Genomic DNA, 21,233 nt, shown 5'->3' on the forward strand with positions numbered 1-21,233 from the left:
ATGCCTCCTCCAGCACTGGTGGGTACTTCAGGGAGCCTCCAAGCACCTCCAGTTTACCTCCAGTCTGCCAGTGGTTGGGTGCCCGCCATGGACTCCGGGATGACGGTCGCATGCTGGACAGAAGTGTGGGTGGCCACCCCGGTCAGCTGCTGCCAGGCAGGAGGGAGCAGGATCTGCTGAGTGCCACTGGGCCATGCTTGCTGTCGGGCAGAGGGAAAACAATTTCTTAACAAGAGGCATCGTACACCGAGCGTGAGTGGTGGTCCATGCTCAGCTGGGGCTCCTAATAATGATCATGGTCATACTACCTAAGTCTTACCACTTTTCAGTCACAGATGACAAGTACTGTTAGGAAACCACAGTAAAAGCAGCAGAAGTTATCAATATAGAGAGTGCAAAGGAAGGGAAAAGAAATCCCTGCTGTCCAAAGCAGCAGCTGTGTTTTAGGTTAAACTGGAAATGGAAGGGATTGAAACTGGTCGGCATTTCAACCCAAACGTCGAACTCTTTAGCACATTTTAATTTTGACTTTCCAGATCAGCTGGGCACTATGGTCCCATTGTTATTCTCCCCCTCCTACAGCCAATTTTCCTTCCCACCCCAACAGGACCTAAAGGACTTCAGGAACTTCAAGGAACTAAAAAGGAGAATGAAATTTTCAAGGATCAGAAAAGAGAACACGGGGGCACAAGGCTTTTTTGAGGAGGGGAAAAAGGTGAATTTGGGGATACCAAAAGGGAAGGCGCATCAGTCACAGAGCGCTCCTCAGGAGGAACACCTTGCTGAACGGGCCAAGGAGCCCAGTCGCCTGCTTCCAGCTCAGCAGGAACCCCCCCGGCCAAAGCAGAGTGGAGCCATGCATGGCTACACATCGCGTGCCTGTCCTCTCTGTGTGCCTCTCCGGCTTTTTCTGAGTGGGTGCCCCCCTTGCAGGGGTGGAAATCTCTGCCCTCTGAGTTCAGCCATCGCTCTGCTTTGCAACCATCCCTCCAGCTGCGCTGCCACAGGCATGACTCAGGTCGTCCTGCTCCAGTGACTCCACACATGAGTCAAATGATTGGTTTTTTGACTTGAGAAGCTTTCTTTGCTATGTGCTGCCTGAAGGTGGCTCTGGCAGCTTCTCACTGCCTGGGCCTGGGAGCGCAGGGGTACCGGCTATGGCCCTCCTTAATCCCAAACTGCACCACTATATTGGACCTGTATTGTGTTATCTCACAGCTCTAAGGAGGCTACATTTTAAAGAGGGGGTGCTTCTTCTGGGCATGTATTTGTGCCCATCTCCATCCTCACAAGAATCTTGTTAACTATCCCCATAATCCCCTCCTATACCCCAGTAAAAAAATAAAAACCAAAACAACCAAAAAACCACCACCCCCTTGAAAAAAAAACCCTTTTGCCAGTTCTGCTCCAAAGTTTGACTGTCTTGCAATTTTCCATGTTGCTGAATTAGATGAAAAGGCTGCTACAGTGAGGCCTCTCAGCAACATCTGCGAAGGATGGACAGTCACAGGGCTCCTGAGGGCTCTTCATCTAAGGAGCCACAACCACGGACTGGTGCTGCTCGGAGCAGATAGGAGAAGGAGGCAAAGACACAAAAAGATCAGGGAGGATCAGGGAGGAAAAAAGCTTTTTTTTTTCCTTTTCTTTTTTTTCCCCTTTTTTCCCAGCTTTGATTTAAAAGAGGAGACTAAACTACTGTTGCAGTCAGTCCCAGGGGACTACCTGGATTTACTTGCAGAGAAAACTGCTTCCTTCCTTTTCAGGAAGAGAACTGAACAAATCTAAGCTCCTTTCCCAACTGCAGCACATAAATTTAGATGCAGTGTCAGGGTCCAGGCACAAATTCCTCACTTATTAGGTAAGGACCACTGAATCATTTAATGTGCAGATAAGACTTGTCTAGGCTGATCCACTAGCACACTGTGCTGTGCTTACACACAGGAGGCTTGTGCCGGCAGCCACAGCCTTTTCTCAGTTATTGCATTACTGCGAAATTGTGCCACCATGGCGGAGCGCCACGCTGGCCCCTGCGCTCGGGAGGTGGTGGGTCCCCCGGTGCGATGGAGCTCCCGCTTCGGATGCAGAGCAAGAACGACTAATGGAATAAGTGTGTTTTTTCTGAAAGCCGGTGGCAGGACCTCCGTGGGAAGAAGTGTTGTTAGGAAGGAGTTAAAAGGAGAGAAAATCAAGAATTCAGGGTGTTATTCAAGGACTGGGGACAGTTCTGGGTCACGCCATGGAAGCCTGCCGGAAAACTGTACAGCTTTGTCTCTTTTGAGATCTGAAGCTGCATAGAGCTATTAATAAAGACAGGATCAGTCTCCTTTCACTGGTCCCTGTGCATACAGTATGCGGACCAGACTTGCTTGAGATGGTGAAAATAGACCCAGAGAAGTTACAAATAAGTTACTTTCACCACTGGCTCTGCATCTTGCAGGCTGCTTGCTCTGCCTAGCTCCACGCCATGGACTGCGGATGCACAGCTGCCAAAGGTGATGCTCAAAATCCATCACTGCCTCTGCCTTGGGTCCCTCCAGCCCCTGGAGCTCCTTCCCCTGTCCCTCCTCCAGGACTGCTGGCCTTGTACAAAATGCACAGGGAGAGCTGGATGCCGGCTGCGCTGGGATGCAGTAAGGCTTTGCCAGCCACAGCAATCCTGATGTGGGCAAGCACAGCAACCTGCGCCGCATACTGGGCCGGGGAGAAAGCTCGATGGCACTACACAGTGCTGGGAGCACAAGGAGCGGCATCATGCCTAATCAGGGGGACAAATAAGGCAGGTGAAAAGGCAGAAGAGGGCTCTGGAGGCGCTACACTCTCTGCCGGGGACAGTCCCTCTAGTAGTTGGAGCAATTGCACGGTCCAGTCTGAAGAGCATTAGATAAGCAGCTGTGCATGAGAGGAATAGCTCTCTGCTGAAAGAGAGACACACAGCCGCTTGGAGATCAGATGTGACTACAATGCATTACAAAGAAGCTGTGTTTTTCCATTCAGGAAACTGGAATTGGGTACAGATTTGTTTATCAGACCAGCTGCTCAGCCCGAACCAAGCGAGGCCCGTGGACACCAGATGCCACCGGCATCAATCAGAGCGCCTTGCCATCAGAGCGGCAGCTAGCATTTCTCATAGCGTGAGACAGACAGATATATCAACAGGCAGACTGCCTCTCTTTTATTAAATCAAAAATTAAAAATCCATGCAAGTCAGGAGTGTTTCTCAGAAACAGCTTAAATTCCCTTGAGGACATGACAGTGAATAAAACGTCAGTAGGAAGTACAAGAGGGGCAGCCCACGAAATGGGAGTTCATGTAGCAGGGGCAGAACAGAAATTGGTAGCAAAGGTTCTTCCGAACACTCCCTCCCTCCCGCAAACTGCGTGGTGACACCAACAAGGCCACCTCAAGAAGAAAGAAGGGACTGGAGGTCTCAAGATCTTTCAGGATCCTGCTGCCTTTGGGATGCTTCAGACCTGACCCTCACCCCTTCAAGCCCCATGTAACAGCACACCTCAGGAGTGCTGAATGGCGGGGCCGTGCAAAGCTCTGTCACCTCCTTCACCCACTGCCTTGGCTGACTTCTTGCACAAGCAATAGGTGCCTGCAACCGTGCCTGCACAGACTGCTTCTCGCTTTGCCGTTGTTTTTGTTTCCCTTGCCTCTTAGGTTCTCCTTTCCTTCCAAACAAGAGAGCTGGCCCACATAGGTTATTACAACAGGCTGCAACAGAGAGAGGTTCAATGTTTCAGACAGCCCTCTAACAAAGAATCTGCTATTGGGAAGGGGCAGGGCACATTAGCTAATGGAAATCACACAGGCTGCAAGTTGTGTTTCGATTCGTCTTCACCAGATAAGCATGACTGGCAGCTGGCAAAGAAAGGCAATCGCACCAACAGTCTTACCCTGGCCATGCAATGCACAGGCATAAACCCTGAAGTCTGCTGGTACTTGACTGCCTATGAACGCACTGGCATTAATGAAAGCATGGCAGATCAACCAATCCTGAGTCAGAGGCATGCATTTTTGACTTGTACGTCATCTTTTCCAGGCTGCACAACTTAGTATTAAGTATACTAGGTGCTTTTTTTTTTTTTTTTTCTGCCAGAAACATGCTTGATATTGGCAGAGGTACCATGGCACCAGCTGAAAAATAGCAGGGGCAGATTCACTGAAACCAGCACAAGGAGGAATGCACTGCTCCTCCTTTTTGGGGAGCTGGGGTTCCCCTTGAGGATGTGCATGTGACTGGTGGTACCCATTCCCATTTGTTTTTTTTTTCCTGGGAGTAACCATGCTTTTCCTGTGAGGGCATTTTGGACAATTGTGCCAACACGTGTTGCTGACAAGGAGAGCTCCTTGGCTGTGGGGCCCTTGCCTCTCCCCGCTACATCTCTCTTATAACTTAAGAGCAGAGGGGCAGCTCATAAAGCAGAAGGGTGCAAACTTAAAGCATGAAAGATATTTATAGGCAGCACGCAATTCACCAGCGCAACTCCTGGCCACCAACCACCACTGAGACCACAAGTTCAGGCGGATGCAGGAAGGTTATTACCGGTTCCTCCTCAGCAGAGGCCTGACACAGCTTCCCCTGAGGCTTCCCACTGATTCCAGTGAAGAAGCAAAAGGAAAGAAGGTCTTTCCAGAGACTTTTGCAACTCTGACATAGCCTTTGAGCTGAACAATGAACTGAGCGAGGTTTGGACATTTCAGAGAAAGCTGGAGACCCTTACATGGCTGCCCAAGTCTCCGAACTGCACCACAGAAGGCCCTCAGAGAAAGCTACTCTCCTCAGCCTCCAAGAGCTAAACAACACAAAAACCACCTGCCGAGCTCAGTGTCTTTAGAGCTCCTTACCTGTGCAAGGAGTCCTGGCTGGATCTGAAGAGGCTGGGCCCCAGGAGCCTGAGTGACAATGGGAACGGCGTTCTCCATCCGAACTGAATACCCAGCATGCTTCGAAGGGGAGGCTTGTAACCCTGTTCCACCAGCACAGAAGGTACAGCATTAGCCATCAACAGCATTGCTAGGAACGGTGGTCTGGTTTTCAGAGGTGCCTAAGGGCACTCGCTGATGTCCACTTAAATTGCAGTGTTCAGTTCCTCCAAAAAATTGGACTCTTGGAGTCCCACATATTTCATTCCAGCCCAATGATGTCCATCAAATGTTGATAAACATGACACATGCATAAGGGTGCAGAAAAGACATTTTCAAACACGTTAAGGGATTAACTGAGTTCATATTTTTAGGGTACCTTGAGTCTGTGGGAAACATCTCAATACAATGTGTACAGGGAGAAAAGGAAGAGAGGGGAGGGAACGGCTTCTCCTCCCCCATGTTCTCTGGTTTGACAACAGAAAATGGTCCTTGCCAGCCAAAAACCATTGCTACGTAAGAATGCTCTCTTGTGACCCAAGTAGGACAGCAGGATGGGAATCCAGAACTGTGCACTCACTCAGCCTTGCGGGAATAGGTGATTTTCTCTTGCACAGCTTCTCAGAACTCATATTTAAAAGGCTCTGATTTGACTGTGTAAACTAGCACGCCCCAAATTCCAACCATTGCTGACTCAGCCATGCATTAGTCTAACTGAGCCGGAGGAAACTTCGCTCTCCACCACCTTAGTGCATGACACAGCCTGTGCTACCTCCTCTGCTTTAGAGCTTTCTCAAGACAGCAAGTGGAAGATGTTAGCTTACATATTCTAGCAATACATTTCTGAAGTCAAACCCTTGAGATGCATTTTAACTATGCAGAAGAGGTCTAGCTAAACTCCCCTAGTTCAAAAGAGCTTTGATAATCTTGCAGAACATTTACCAAGTGCCTAGAGACTGGTGCACAGACAGGCTTGTAGAAATGAAGAGCAGAAGTTGCACCAGCTGAACCAAGGTCTATTTAGTCCACTTCCTACAGATACCTGCCTAGTTTCTCCAAATTGCTACAGCGTGTTAAGTCAAGAGAAGAACAAGTGGCTAAATCTGATCATCACCCAAGCTGTCTGACAATGGTACCTACCGCTGGTATACGCAGGCAGAGCTGTTTGCAGCAGGGGTGGAGCTGAAGGAATTGTACTGATAAACGGTGACGTGCATCTGTTATGGGGGCAAACTCTCATCTCCACTAGCACCATGCTCCCTGCTGCATTAACCTCCTGAGTCCCCCTTTTAACAACTGAATCACTGAGAAGTGATGAAGTCATTATTTATGTATTGATTTATCGTTGTGGGGGCAAGTTTTCAAGTTTACCAAAGTGAGGCAGAAGAACCTTAAACTCGGTTCAGGGCAAAGGATGACAAATATCACATATTCTCCCCCAACCCCTTCTCAGTGCCTGCCCCATTGTTTTAGACCAGCCACCTCCAACCCATGATGTTGGAGATGCCTGCAAGATTCTCCACTGCTTCAAACATTTCCATCTGCAACAACATCATTGCTTTTATGGTAGAAAAATTGCTGGCCTGTAAATATGCTCTGCACTAAGGAAGCTTGTTTCCACCAAGAGCTAGATGAAACTGCAGTGGGGAGGGAGCAGCAACTGGCCAAGACTTGGTAAGGGCGTTACTTACCTTGGAAGCCTGGTGGGCAGACAATGAGAGCTTGCTGGAAGGGGTCGGGCCGGGCACAGATCTGCGCTGTTCCTGTCTGCAGGGGCATGCTCCGCTGGGCCACCGCAGCCATGGACGCCGCTGAGGGCTGGTAGAGTGCAGATTGGTAATTTAGTATGGAGACCTCGGGGTTGGCTAAGGAAATAGTGGCACTGGAGGAGGTGGGAGCCAGGTTGGTGGTCTAAAGGAATGATGGGAATTAAACAAAAACAAACAAAAAATGAGGGAGATGGGTACGTTGGAAGAAGCAAAATCCAAAAATAAAACAAAAAAGTAAAATAGTGTAAGATAAAGAAAGGAAAAACAAAACCAAAAGAAAACCAAAACCAGCAAACTGAAACCAAACAAGGGGTAGAACGGGACACTAAGGAGCACAGAGGCAAGGGCAGTGATGGGAAAGGAGCACGATCTGCCTGAGTAACTGCAGCTGTACCATGCCACGGGACCTCCGGCCACCCAGCACTGCTGTGTACTGCTCGGAGACACAGTGCGTTCTCCAAAGCAGAACTGTAGCCTCATTTATTGCCCAACTGGCTCTGATTGGCAGCATACAGAAGATGGGTTCAGAAAATGCTACTATCCCCAAATCACGCTGCTCTCTCATCATGCACGTAGCTCAGAAGCAGGTCACGTTCCTTAGGTAAAAGAGACTCAGCACCTCCATGCCCTGTGAAGCCTCATCCTGAGAGGGGAGACTTATTCCAGCCTTTCCTCTACTTTGTATCTAAGATGGCACATGCCCTTTGAATTATGTTTTGAATTTGAAGGGTCAGAAGGCATAACAGTAGGTAATAATACTTTCAAAGTCCAAACTTCACTTGGCTTGACTTTAAAATCTTTCAGAGCAGAAACTCCAGCAGGGGATGTTGTAAAGCCACAAAAATCAGCCCAGTGTTCTGCAAAACATCTAGAAATCTTAGGGTGATTTGTTTTTTATTTAGACTGAGTCCGTAACAGTGGCAGACAAACAACCCCTAAACAGCTCTGCTACTGCCCTATAAAAATATGCCCTTAGCATTCACGTCTAGGCAACTAGGCTCTACCAGACCAGAGCCCACCTTTCCCCTCCATCCAAACGCACCAGCATCCAAGGTGGAGACAGGTGAGACACTTTCTCATGGTGAATGTATAAACCCAGGATGAGGCGTTGATCAAGGCTGCAGGAGGCAGCAGGCTCAGTGTTTTGTGCTGCCCTGGTTGCCACTGGTCCCAGGAAGGGTACCCATGCTGCACTGCCACAGCCACAACCACAGCCACGAGGGATGCGACAGCAAAACATTTCTTCCTCCTCCTCCTCCCCTCTCTGTGCAGAGGCAGAGAAGTGCAATCTGTTCCCCTGTGCAACACACCGAGCAGCAACGACGACAGCTCCCACACTCCTAATCTCAGGAGTCGTAACTGGAAGGAGGCAATCCCCAGACATTTTACAGAGACAGGGAGCACCAGAGTGCCAAGATGACTGGTATGTTGAAGAGAACAATGAAAAGTTTAGAGCTTGTTCAAATTAAAAACACCCTTCCTGGAAACGTTTCTACCACTTCTTCTAGGAATACTGGAGATACCACTTCTTCTCACAACACACACCCTTATGAGAATTCAGAGATTACCACGGACCTCCCCAGGCAACAACCGATCTGAACATCAAGTGAGCTGTGAGGAAACGAAAGCAAGTCTGCATTTCCTACTAGCAATTGTGGTACAAATGGTGTCTCTGCCCTACAGCTGGGGCCTAGGGGAGCATGTAGCATGCATTTCTTTTGCCAGCATCTCAGAAACAGCCAAGAAAGGGAGCCAGTGTTTGTAACATACCCTATCACACCAAGCCATGACCTATCTCTGTCTGCATCTGCTTAATGAATTGTTCCAACAGATCTTCTGTGATCACATGTATCAAGAACTGAGTCATGAAGTCTGGTTTTCTGAGTGACACAGGAACACCCTGTACATCTACACAGACTCCTTTAGCTCCCTTGCTTTCCAAACACCATTTCCGCCACGCCACCTGCAATCTCTAGAGTGAATCTTGAGCAGCCTGTTCCCAACAGGCTTAAAAGACAGTAGCTATTTCTTGAGCTTCAGTCTCCTAGAGCGCTGTCCCTGGAGAGTTTCCTTTCACCGTTGTAATACAGTACCACAGTAAACAACTTAGCCTGCCAGTCACATAAAATTTGTCAGCCCGGCACCGCCCAACACTGGGGCATGTAAAACTAATACAAGAGTCCAAAGCAGGATTACAAAGCCAGAGCCCACCAATGTAGAGTGTGATGTGTTTGGAGCGGGGATATGTGCACAGGGTCCCCACGTCAACTGTGGCACCTGGAGTAAAACCAATGAGATAAGAATAAACATTACCACTAAACTCTTCCTTCCTGTTGATCAGTTACAGTGCTGTGTCTGTTATAGAAGGGTTGAAATTCTTTTTACTTCCATTTGAAGAAGTACTGTAAGATCACAAATACTTCTGCCTGACCCAGGGAGCGCAGTCCTGCTTGCTGCATTAAGGGACTAATGAGCTTTTCCCCATAGCAACTTCCCAAGTAAGCAGGATTTATCACCCCCAACAACAACATAAACGATGAGGGCAACATTCCACCGTCACACAAAGTGTCACAAGATTACTACTTGCCTGAAGAAAAGAGAATGAAGAAGAGTGGAGGAAGGAGAGTAAAAAAGTACCATCTTTTTGCAGGCACGTTAAGTAGGATGCTACTTTGTTTTTCATCTTCCAGACCCTACTGATGTAAATGTTTCAAGCACTGGCTGCTTCTGATCGATGCCCTTACCTGGTTGTGGACCGTGTTCAGCTGGTTGTTAAAAGTCATGGTCAAGTTGGTTGATGTGCTTGGGGCTACATGGGTGATGAATGGCGTCTTGCTCTGGTTCACTGTGTCATACATATTCACCCGCCGCTTGCAAATCTCCATGTTCTGGAAGCAGGACTTGACACTGTGTAAGGAAAGGGGGGACAAGGAAGAGACAGAAAATCAACCAACCGACCAACACAGGTAACAGTTCATCACAGTGGCCCTGCATTAGGTCTCAACAGCAGGCTTGGCACTTTCTAGGCTTATAAAGCCCTTTGCTATTTTATGCAGGTCTCTCTTAAGCAGTGGGAGTCAGATTAACCCTGTACTGAAGAGGGCCAAATGGGTGTCAAGATGAGAGCAGCTGCTGTCGGCCTTCTGGGTGCCCCTGTGAGTCTGAGCACTGCAATGTAAGTTACAAAAAGCAAGCAAATTGGTTGCTCTTTAGGTGGCAGGGCAAGAAATACAAAGTGGCTGCTTTAAAAGAGTGAAAGAGAATAAAAGCAAGAAAGAAATATAGATACTGTTTTTTTCTGATGATGGAGCCTGAAAGGAAAAGACAACTCATGTTTTCTGCCTCAGTGTAAGCCTAAAGGTAGTTTTCCAAGTCTTTTGCAAGGGAGAATTTTACTGTTCTTGGTCACCGAGACCCCTGAAAAATCTTACTTGTTCCTTTTAAAAAGTAGTTCACTGAGAGCTGAGTCCAGCCAAGCGGTTAAAACATTGCCCCTGTCTGGCTAAACACTTCCGCAGATGCTTATCTTAAAGCACATGAGCTGTCCTCTTGCAGTCAATGGGACGATTCATATTGCAAAAGGTTACGCCAAATCAGATTCATCAACGCCCCAAGGGAATCAGGTTCTGAGGTTATCTCAGCCTGAGAATTGGCTCTCTGGGGGGAAAGATTACAGCCTCTTCCTCTACACAGACTTTTCTTTAAATGTTATTGATATAGCAATGGAAATTTTGAGAAGTATCATATTTTCTATCCCCAGCAAAGGAGATGAAATACTCTCTGCATTGCTAGAGCATTCTAGGTGTCTGGTACATGAAACTGCCAGTATTTCATTTTTATAATTGGGATACCAAAGCATACGGAGGTTTAAGAGATAACAACATAGCAATCTTGCACAAAACTGTATTTGTAATAAAATCTCATTTTTCCGAGGTCTAAAAACCAATACAGGTTTTCCACAATTCTTCCACAATAATTGTTTTTACAAATGTGACCTCAGAATCTGAAACACAACTCAAAAAAGTATAAAGGCATTTATTTTATTTCCATTATCCCAACCCAGAAAAACAGAAAATCCAAGCAGTGAAAATCAGCTGTAGCTGTAAAAAATCAGCTGTATACGTAATTTATTTTGTAATGATCTAAGCTGTTAGAGGTAAGTGAGCTAAACACATCCTCACATGATTTTTAAGAAACAAAATTTCCATTCAGAAAAACCAAGCTCATATGATCCCTAGGGTTGGTCAGGAAGAAGACCTAGATCTTTTTAGCCCTCTCTTGTCTCTTACTCACATGGTCATCTTTCTTCTCTTACAGGTAATATCTTGATAACTGGATCTGTGCCATAAACACCTGCAGACAAGACAGGCTCAGGACACTGTGCATAGCTGCGCATTATGTGCATTCATTTAAAGAACTATGAAACACCTGTAAGTTCCAGAACATTCAGAAAAATCAAACATGTTTATCAAATGAATACAGAAGACTATTGGATTGCCTTTTTCCAGTCAGGTATGAATATAACTCTCCCTCCAAAAAGCAGAAAGCTCTGGAAAGAGTATATATTCTGTATATGGCAAACTCTGTGTGTTACCAAACAGTTTTATATAATGAGGTATAATCTCTACTAATGTAATACTGTATTCTCTGTCTTTACTTTTAAAAAACAGGAAAAAAAAAAAGAAGGCAGGGACAGAGCAAAACAGGACAGAAAGACTGAGGAGTAACTAGCAATTTAAGAGCCAGGCAGTTAAATACGTGAAATGGGGAGCTAAACTCGCTTTGCCGTTTGCTTGGAAGTAAGCAAAACAGCCCCTCTCGGGCTGCTCAAACTTGCAGCCTCTCTGAAGCATGCCACAGCAGAAATTCCTTCCAGAAACTACATCCTCCATATATTTTCACTTTCTCTGCTGCCTGATTTACTTTCAAGAGAGATTACAACTCCCTGCATCTCTCAAGGCTTTGAAGTTTCTATTCTCAAAACCACAGGCAATCACAGACAAAATTTCCATCAACCTGCCATGCTGGTTACAGCTTATTGCTCTCTTTACCAATCACCGCTTCCAACGCGGAGGGGCTGTGTGGGGTTACGCACCCGGCTGGCACGCCATTTAGTATTCAGAGACCTGATGCTGAATTTTTTATTTGGGTAAAATTCTCACTGCTATTGGCCCCAATGATATTTTCAACCTTTCTGGGGCTTTGCCTGAGCAGCCACAAGCGAGCACTTAAAAAAATGAAGATGCGATTATGGTCTGTTGCGTTAGCGGAATGATTTCTGATGGCAATGCATTATGCCACAAATCTCTCCTATCTTACACAATCGGTTGTTACACAGTAAGAAGGACGTTGCAAATCGGAAGACTTTAGTATGTGATGCTAACACTGTTAGAAAATACAGTCTTTTTTTTATTTATGAACATTTTTATATGAAACTTACTTTCTCTCTGCTTAGCACAACAATCTCCCATCTTGTGTTCATTACATTTATCACATTATTTACTTATAGATAACAATGCTCAAAGATGCCTGTGCAGGGTAAGTCTGGGTCTACATGGATCGTGCACCCACCACCCTCTGGTAAGCAGCTGCTCTTGATAAATGTAACAAAAAGGCAGCTACAGCTCCTTCACAGGGGGAAAACTACCTTAAATGAACTTGAAATACCACAGGTAAGAGCACACATACGGGCAGGAAAGGTGACACAGCAACCTGTTGCTCCGCAGCACCCACACAAACATATTCTATGGCTTTTTAAGCAGTCCCCTTTATTTTTGTACCTGAGCTCCTCACAGCCTTTAAACACCCACGCACATGGCACCCAATGAAGTACAGTGCTGTGCCGGTACCTCTGTTCTCCTGACGAGGCGAAGGGACAGCCTGCAAAAGCACCTTGAACTGCACAGTGCTGTAGAGCAGGATGCTCGGAGCTGGGTGTCCTGAAGGCTTTGGAAAGCTCCCACTACGTGTCCACCCTCACTTGCACCTGAGCAGCCCGGCCCTTCGTGAACTGCCCAGGGGACAAGAGCGATGTGCTGGGCGCAGGTTTCCTGCGTTTCAGGCTGCTGCGCTCTGTGACACAGCCTTAGGAGAAGGGGGAGTCAGGCTTGAAGGCATGACACTCCTTCACATCTCCATTGGGCAGTGGAGGCCGTCTCCATTCCACAAATGTGTCAGCTGAGGTCAGAGCGTGGTGTTTAAGGTTACATAGGCGGGCAACAACAAAGCCGAAAACTGAACTCCTTGTCCTGTTGCCTGTGCCTGTAAACCAGTCTGCTGCAGAAAAAGCTCTTCCCTTAAAAAACAAACAGCCCCAAACTGACCCCTGCAAGACGGGAAGGTTCTGGGAGGAAGGGTCGGCTCCCCACTGCAGATAAGGTTGATTACTGCAGTAACAATCAGGACTATATTACTTTGAGATATACTGATACTTTCAGCACTAATTGCATAATTTCTTCTGCATTTTAATGCAAACATATGTAATTATTGAATATTTACATAATGAATGTAGCACACTCTGCAGTGTTTTAAATGCCAAGCACCTACAACACAATTCTTGCAACCTTAAGAGTTGGCAGTCCTCTATTTTTTTAGCCAGGAGAAGACTAAAACTTAAGGCCTAAGCATCTTAATAATGCCCCTCAGATACATTTGGTCTCCACCACAACCAGCTCTCCTCTTCACCCCTCAATTTAGAAACCCAAGGGAACCGAAAGCCACGTACTGTGTGCTGTGAGGGAAATCCAGCAAGTGTGTCATGGTGACAAAGGGGTGGTTCAGAGTTTCAATGGGTGTTATTCTCTTATCTGCATCTATCGTCAACATCTTCTTTAACAGATCTATAAACTCCCGCCGGTCCGCCTTTTCCACCAACATATCACTTCCTTCCAAATCTGTTGTCATGTTCACCTAAAGGAGAAAGGACAAGGGTGAGCACCAAAGGGAAAGAGCAGATGGTCAGGTCTCCAGCAAACTGTGTTTACTCCTCGTTGGAGCACGTGCCCTGCAAGCCTCCCTGTCTAAAGGGGTAGTTGCTGAAGTCACACGGCAGACTCCGCGGTGGCTAGTCATCTGGCTTGTGCATGTCAGATCTCTAGACAGACTGTTAAGTGTTCAGCTCGCTTGGGTCAATGGCTAATGAAACACTTAGTCACCCTCTACTGAAGATGAACAGCTTCCATGTGGCAGCAAGCAAACTCTGATAATCAGTATATTTATCATATAAAGGACTGTGCTATCAGATACTTAACTACGTGTCCTGTGAGCAAAAAAAGATATATAAAATAAATAAAAATTGTCAGTAGGTTTATGGGAAACATCCCATTCATGTATCAGGTCCCAGGAAAAAAAAAAAAAACTTTATGTTATTTCATCCATTTATACGGTCTTCCATTTCTGCATGTTTGCTTGCGAACGCTACAACATCTAGACTTTGCTAGCACAAACTCTACTTTGTGCTAGCGTTGTGCCAGTTTTGTGCGCTAGTTTGTTAGCTAGCACAAACTCCAGTCGCAGGAGTGGTTATGCTGGAATTAACTTTCACAACCACACGGAATCGACACAGTGAATTAGTACTCCTCGTCTCCCCAGATAGCCACGTTTTACAGAGAGCATGCTCTTCTGCAGCCACGGTAATTATTTCCAATGTCACTGTTTTACAAATGGAAATATTAAAGCACAGAGTAGTAAGTGACTCGCCAGTGGGTGCACGGAGGAGCACTGGAGAGGCAAGAGAAAACACAGGATTTTGACAGTCAGAGATGTAACTTAGACATTTTCCAAGGCTCCTTTACATTGAGCCCAGATACCCCTATGTGCAGTTTCCCCTACAAAGCAGCACATAACGAGCTGATTTGGTAGGCATAATCCTGGTACTTATCAGGAGCTAGCACAAGAATAGGATACACAGCAAAATCATATAGTTCCCCTTTGTTAGCGTTGCCTGAAAGCATGTGAGGCTGTCTTGCTGGTTACTCACCAATGCTCTTACCTGTGCCATATCATCCAAACAGTTGAAAATATACTTTCTTGCTTCCTTCGACTTAATCCCCGTCTCTGCCTCATGATCATCTGGCGTCTGCTCAAAACAGGAGACAGGCATTGACCAGAACTGCCCTGCAATCACCTGCGGGTTATGTGCCACTCCCAGCTTGTGCCTTGCCCTGCCCTCATCAGAGACCACTGTGTCTCTCGTGCCTGACCAGATAACATTTATGCTATCTCTGCTATGGTTATATGACAGCTTTTGTGTCACAGGGTGATTTATCTCTTCTTTTTCACTTCAGAGGATCCTCCCAACTATGGTGGGAGTCCCACTTACACCCACCCCAGCCTGAGGCTCAGCATCCCATCCTTACAGCCAGAAGCCCACTGGCCTCTCTCCTTGGGGACTGAATGCAGCCAAACACACCGGTACAAGAGACTCAGGGCTCACTTGCATTACTAGCGGTTTTGATGATTGTCAGAATTAAAATGCTTTCTTTTTTTTTTTTTTTTTTTTCTCAATGCGTTAGATATTAGAGCAAAGTCTGCCCAGGGCATGTTTCATTTAAACTACACATCAATTCATTGACTACTTAGAGGGAGATTTCCAGGTCAATTCCAGACTTAAATTTCCCACAAAGCAGTGCCAAGCAGGTGGGCTAAGGGCTGCAGATTTTGCGGATGGCAGTTTTACCTCGAGCTATACCCACCCCAATGCCTGTGCTGCATTGCAAAAAGCAGAGACCTAGGCTCTTAGGTGACCTCAGTGTCTCCTCACTTCCAACCAACAACTGCAAGGTAAAAGAAACAAGGGAACATCTTCCTACCTTCAGCCTCCACAAAGGATACGGTGAGTCTGTATCCCTGTTGAAAAACCTTGTAGTCTTTGTCCCTGCACTTAACAAATACTCTGCTGGTAAGCCCTGCGTCTGTGAAATATAGCGAATCTGTAAGAGAAGGATGAGAAGTCACTGTTCATCCTATGAAGATCTCTGGAGGTCTTCCTTGAAGGAGGTCAGGAAGCATTTAAAACAACAGAACAAAGAAAGAAAGAGAAAACGTAGCACGTAGTTAGACTTCACCAAAAAAACCCCTCAGCGCAAGGAATGAGAGGAAAGAGAATTCCCATAAGGCTTCCCTCCATTTATCCCGTACATCACTGGAAACTCACCCTTATGGTACGCTCCCACAAAGCCTACGGATAAAGGGAGGAAAGTCCCTAGGTTTTAGAGGTCAAAGAGGAAGACCTACAGAGAGATTTCAATGGGGTGTTTCACCGCTTTGCACCATTTTATGTCACGCTCTCCTCTCCAGGAGGTAATTTCAACAATTTGATACTTGCACTCTAGCTTTTGCTGTTTTTACCCCTAGCTGAGTGCACAGCCTTCCTAGGAGCAGTCTGAAGTTCAAAACGGAGGACTATGAAGTGACTGTCTTTGAACTTAGGTGAAATATACACTCGAACTGACACCCTCATGGTATGTAAAGTACTTCATCTCTATTGCCTACATGACTTCATTAGTTATTTGGGTAACTTCCATGAGTATGACCTCGCTGGCACTTACACAGCTAAAAGATGCTACACATGTGTTTCCAGGATCTCAGACTTTAATTTATTTATTCAAAGGAGAAAGGGTCTGTGATTACACAATTAGAGACCCATCTCACACACGCTTGGGGTGCTACACGAAACTTTAACTTTGGTATCTCCTGACTCTGGAATGCTTCACTCTGCAAAATTGCTGCAAACTCTGCAAAACTACTAAGAATAGTCATCTACTCTAGAAAATTCTGGGGAAGAATGGAAAGCATTTTTGAGAGAAGAGACAGAGAGGGGTAAAAATAAATAAATAAATACATAAATGAATAAATAAAGGCATAAAAAGCAGCCGTGGTTTCAAAGACTTCCAAGAACTCAGGACCCAGTTCACTGAGCATGGCTTGCTCAGCTCCGCACTCCTTAGGTCCATCGGAGCTCATGCACCTGAGAAACACCAGGAACCTGCCCGCAGACCAGCGCCAGTGCTGCAGGGCAACTCGGGCTGCAGCAAGGGGCCAGGATCAGCCCCTACTGCTTTCCCAGCTGCCCAGGAGTCCTCACCGTATTTCACCGGAGGAAGCTTTGTGCTGGGCAGTTAAGCTGGGCAGGTAGGTATGGTGATTTCTTTTTCAGCTGTGTGTTTTGTGGCTTTTGGGGTGTGGCAGGGAGGAGGAAAAAAATCTACTCTTCATGCTTGGTATGTGATTTTCAAATGCTTGTAAGTTTTTCAGCTACGTCTGATTTCCTTTGGAGTCACTAATGGCCCTGCTCTTCACTGCGGGTTATTTCTCCTGCCAAATCTCACCTTTAAAGCTCTGACTAAAAAAATACTAGTTACAAAAGAAGAGTCAAAGAAACATTTTCATATATGAAAAACTTACTTATTACCCTGCTCTTTTTTTTTTTTTTTTTTAATTTTCTAAAAGAAAAAAGACCCTTTTCAGGCTGCATTTGCAGGCAGCTAAGATCACCCTGAAGAAGACTATGAGAACGGAAAGTGTTCTGCAGCCTTGGCTCTTGCAGCCACTGCGCTATCAGTTTTAGGACTACAAAAGGAGCACAAAAGCCTATAGGGAGAGAAGTACAACAGCTTATATTAACTGGGAACCTATACCACTGTGAACGTTCTCCTTCTTGTCATTGCTTTTAATATGCACCCTCATAAAAGGGGTTATGAAACGCAGCAGAGTTTGTGCAGTTTCTTCTAACAAATAAAGCTTTATTCAACACTTGCTGTTTCAGCAGAGAAAGGGTGCCTGCTCTGCTCAGTGAGGAGAGACATATAAAGAGCTCTCCACTCAACAGCAGCGTTGACTCTTGATTGAGATTTCACTTAGGCAGTCAGGTCTTAAAAGCCAGCGTACCAGACAGCACACTGGTTACCTAGAATAAATACCCCAGATGGCTAATGAAAAAGTTGACTTGGCAGGGGGTAAGAATCACATATCCCCTATTAGCAAAACAGAAAAAGTTGGCTTCTGTTCACTCTGACAAAAGAAGGGAAAAAAAACCTCCAACCCACGAACATCCATGCTCTTACCAGCATCCAGGGCAATATCCATACCCACCTGATCGTACTCCGAAGCTCCTGGGTACAACGGCCAGCCCAAGAACAGCTCCGCAATGACACATCCCAATGACCACATATCGATTGCTTCACAGAACGGTAAACCGAGGATGATTTCAGGGGCTCTGCAAAGGAAGAGGTCAGAAAACATCAGCAACGGGAGCAGATCCGCTCAGCGTGACAGTCATGAAGCTGCCTGCTGCCAACAAGTGTCATTGCTCCTACGGAGCTGAGGGCCCCACTGGCCACCGGCAAGGAGTCTGCTAACCAAGCATTAGTCAGTGAATATTTATCCTTCCAGAAGAGTCCTCTGGCAGCATTTTGCCAAGAGACAGTCCTACGTTTTGCAGCAGTTTGCAAAGGAAAGAACTACCATTATTTTCAATCGACAGGTGGGAAAACGAAGCACAAAATGAACGTTGTGCGTTCAAGGCCACCCAATTAAGGCCCCCACTCCAGGCTCTCGGGCCCAGCTTGCCGCCCTGTGGAGGAACCGTGTGGACTCCCTGCGGTGAAGCATCCTCCGTTCACGCAGCTCGGCGGGCTTCACAAACAGCCAGACATTAAATAATCATTACAGGACTGGTATAAAAGGATTACTGACTTTTTAAACAAATGGATGTAACCATAAAACAGAGAAATAACATAATTAGATCTATTAGACCTAAGCCTTTTCCTCAGGAGGAAGTAGCCAAGAAGCCTTCACTTCCCAGTCTGTCCCAGGAGCCTGATTAGATTTCCTCTTCCCTCCCAGCCCAAACAGACAAAATGCAGCAGCACTCCCGCTATCCATTTGCTGCTGGCTTCAGGAGATGCCCACTGAGGCACCTCTGCTCAGTGAGTTTCGGTGTTAGCCCTGCTGAGGAAGGAGAAGACGAGGTAAAAGCTTTGCTTCAGCTCTCCAGGAGGATCCCCAGCCCAGGCATGGAGGAGACGCCCAAATAAGCAAGACCAGTCTCAGCTCAGACTTCCACAGGACCTTAAGGTGAGCGTCATTTCACCTTTCAGCTGGGCAGAAGTGGGTGTCAAATCTTAGCTAGGTACCATGCAGACTGTGCAGTCGATGAAGAGATACACACGGCCCCCTTGCCCCCCCGCCAAGGAGGATTCGTCCCACTGTCTTGGGATGGTTTGAATCTTTCTTCACTGAGGCTACACAAGCTCCCTAAACTGCAGTAGCCAAGGTGAGACAAGATGAATCCTCCCCTTGGCGCCTCAAATGCTTTGCGTTTCAAAAGCAACTTCTATGCAGAAGAATCAAAAGTATCTTACAAATACTGAAAACCTTATACAAAACCCACCTCTGCACAAACACCTTCCTTACTTTCCCTACCTCTGCCCAGACTTCTACATGCAGTTAAGTGCCATAGTTCCTATTTTACACAGGGATCACCTAAGGTTTCTCTCCTGCTCTTCTTGCAGATTTTGCAACACTTTCTTCTAAAGCCCCTGCTTCTGGAGTCAGGTGATGTACAACAGAAAGAAAAACTTGCTTTGCCATACTCCTCTAGCTATTAAAAAAAAAAAAGCAGAAGAGAGATAAAAGAAAGAAACATGCATTGCTTTAAAACTTTCATCATTTTAAAAATAGCCTTGGGATTTCTTGGGCCATGGTGCATATTTTGGGAATGCCTGGGGTTGACTATTGAGCAAATCAAGCGCCACCATCCAGAGCTGGAAATAGGGCCCATGGTTCCCAGTTTCCCATCTGTCATCAGGATAAGATCTGACACTAGTGAGATCATACTAAGGATTACCAATCACAGTGGAAAATATTATGTTTTAATCACGCCATTATATAGTCATGTGAAGACAAGTCTTTAGCCAAGAAACCAAGCAAAATGGGTAATTTTTTCCAAGGAAACAAGCAAAGGCCCTGTAGCAAGAATCCATGACCCATCTTCAGTCCACAAACTTCCCCAATTTTGGGTTGACTGGTAATGATAAAAGCCCAAAACTATCTGTTCCCAAACCAGCAATGCAGAACATAAAAATTACGGGAAATTCTGGGATTTAAGGCTGGGATGCTTTGTGCCATTCCCACAGAAAACATGCCAGAAACTTAAAAAGCGGCTACCCTTAGCCCTTCGAGCTTCTTTTGTGCTTGTTGTTCTCATACCCCACTGTTCTTTAGCCTATCGTGACAAACTTTTCACTCTAACACCAATCTCTCCTTAGGAACAAGGGGTTAATTTTCCTCTTTTCCTCCCCATTCCATCATCCCTGCACACTACTCGACACCTAGACAAAATGCAGAGAGAAAAAGACAGCTATGGTGACCTGAATCTCATTACTATGTAAATCCTGCATTCAAAGCCATCTGCCTCTCCCTGTCTGCCTTCCACATTGTGAACGCAATGTCCCTGGTCACTAATGAGAGCTCAGCCACGCATCGCCTGAACTTCAAATCCCTCCCACTAACTCAAGTGGAGGGAGCAGAGGGGTGGACTATCGGTGGGATATTCCCAACGTGATATTGTGTAGAAACCTCCCTGTTCATAAAAATTGTCTGCGCTGCTGTCATACGCAGTACACACCTCCTCCCCTCTCTCCCCACACTTATGCTGCCAACACTCCAGACCCCTGCAAAAAGGGATGACCTAGAATTTGAGGTTCCAAAATTTCTAATTTTTTTTCTCTCATGAGTCTTTGGCTCTCCAGCGGGTTTTCCTTAAAGCTCCAGCTTCTGGAGTGCAGCAATTAGGAGAGAATTTCTTTTTCACACACAAAAGAAGTTTTGCACCTCCACTGTTGGGAAGAAAAGCACAAAACCAGCATCCCTACCATTTAGACACATAAAAGGCAACTAAACAGAATGCCATTCATTATATAAAACCAGACCTATCATTGCAGGGAGGGGGGGTGGTGAGAGAGCTTTATTTTCTTTTACCTTTTCGAAAGCTGGTATTTGCATTACTCAATCGAGCCTAAATGTTAGTTGCAATCTTTACCCGTTCAACCCCAAATAGATGATAACTTTGGAACAGTGAGGAGAACCCCTGCGAGAGCGGGGTCAGGATCGAAGTGATATGGTGCCCTATGTACACCACCGCCAGCGTTCACTGCGGCTTTCTCCCAGCCCTGCCTTTGCGTCGTGACTGCGGTTTTTCCATGGAGAGGGAGTGGCCTTATGACAAAAAGACCTTGTTAACTTAATTAAGCAGTCATTAAGACAGCAAAAGAATGACAGGTATCGGACACCACACAGACTTCCAGATTTTCAGCTAGCAGACACCTCCTGTTTGCTGTGCATGAGAGAGAGCTGGAGTCACCCCAGGAGGAGCAATGGTCTGCCTGCCTGCTGGCACTCTCTGCTAATGGCCACTGCCAAGCGTTTTGGTGAAGGAAGCTACAAGTTCTGTAATGAAACAACTCGTCCACTGATAAAATGCCCTCCAAACCTCTATCGGGTGGAAATAGTTCTGTATGCTCAGTTACGGATGCATAGATCCTTCTGCACATAGACCTTTATCTAAGGTGTGGAACTCCTCTCTTTCTTAACATA

General features: G+C 46.2%; 1 protein-coding gene across 3 annotated transcripts in view; it reads right to left on the minus strand.

Annotated features, from left to right (window-relative positions):
• The window catches only part of HIPK2 (homeodomain interacting protein kinase 2), a 134,173-nt gene that overhangs the window by 17,338 nt on the left and 95,602 nt on the right, over positions 1 to 21,233 (minus strand). For 2 of the 3 annotated variants that reach the window (XM_082309396.1, XM_082309397.1), the window contains exons 3-10: positions 17,730 to 17,853; positions 15,449 to 15,568; positions 14,629 to 14,715; positions 13,363 to 13,547; positions 9,383 to 9,545; positions 6,561 to 6,780; positions 4,852 to 4,973; positions 58 to 200 (exon numbers count right to left, since the gene is read on the minus strand). In XM_082309396.1, the coding sequence (XP_082165522.1) occupies positions 58 to 200; positions 4,852 to 4,973; positions 6,561 to 6,780; positions 9,383 to 9,545; positions 13,363 to 13,547; positions 14,629 to 14,715; positions 15,449 to 15,568; positions 17,730 to 17,853 (1,164 nt within the window). The remainder of the gene's footprint in view (positions 1 to 57; positions 201 to 4,851; positions 4,974 to 6,560; positions 6,781 to 9,382; positions 9,546 to 13,362; positions 13,548 to 14,628; positions 14,716 to 15,448; positions 15,569 to 17,729; positions 17,854 to 21,233) is intronic. The other variant, XM_082309398.1, reaches the window with a different exon arrangement.

Source organism: Platalea leucorodia, assembly GCF_965183815.1.
Source record: "Platalea leucorodia genome assembly, chromosome: 4".
Classification (NCBI taxonomy): domain Eukaryota; kingdom Metazoa; phylum Chordata; class Aves; order Pelecaniformes; family Threskiornithidae; genus Platalea; species Platalea leucorodia.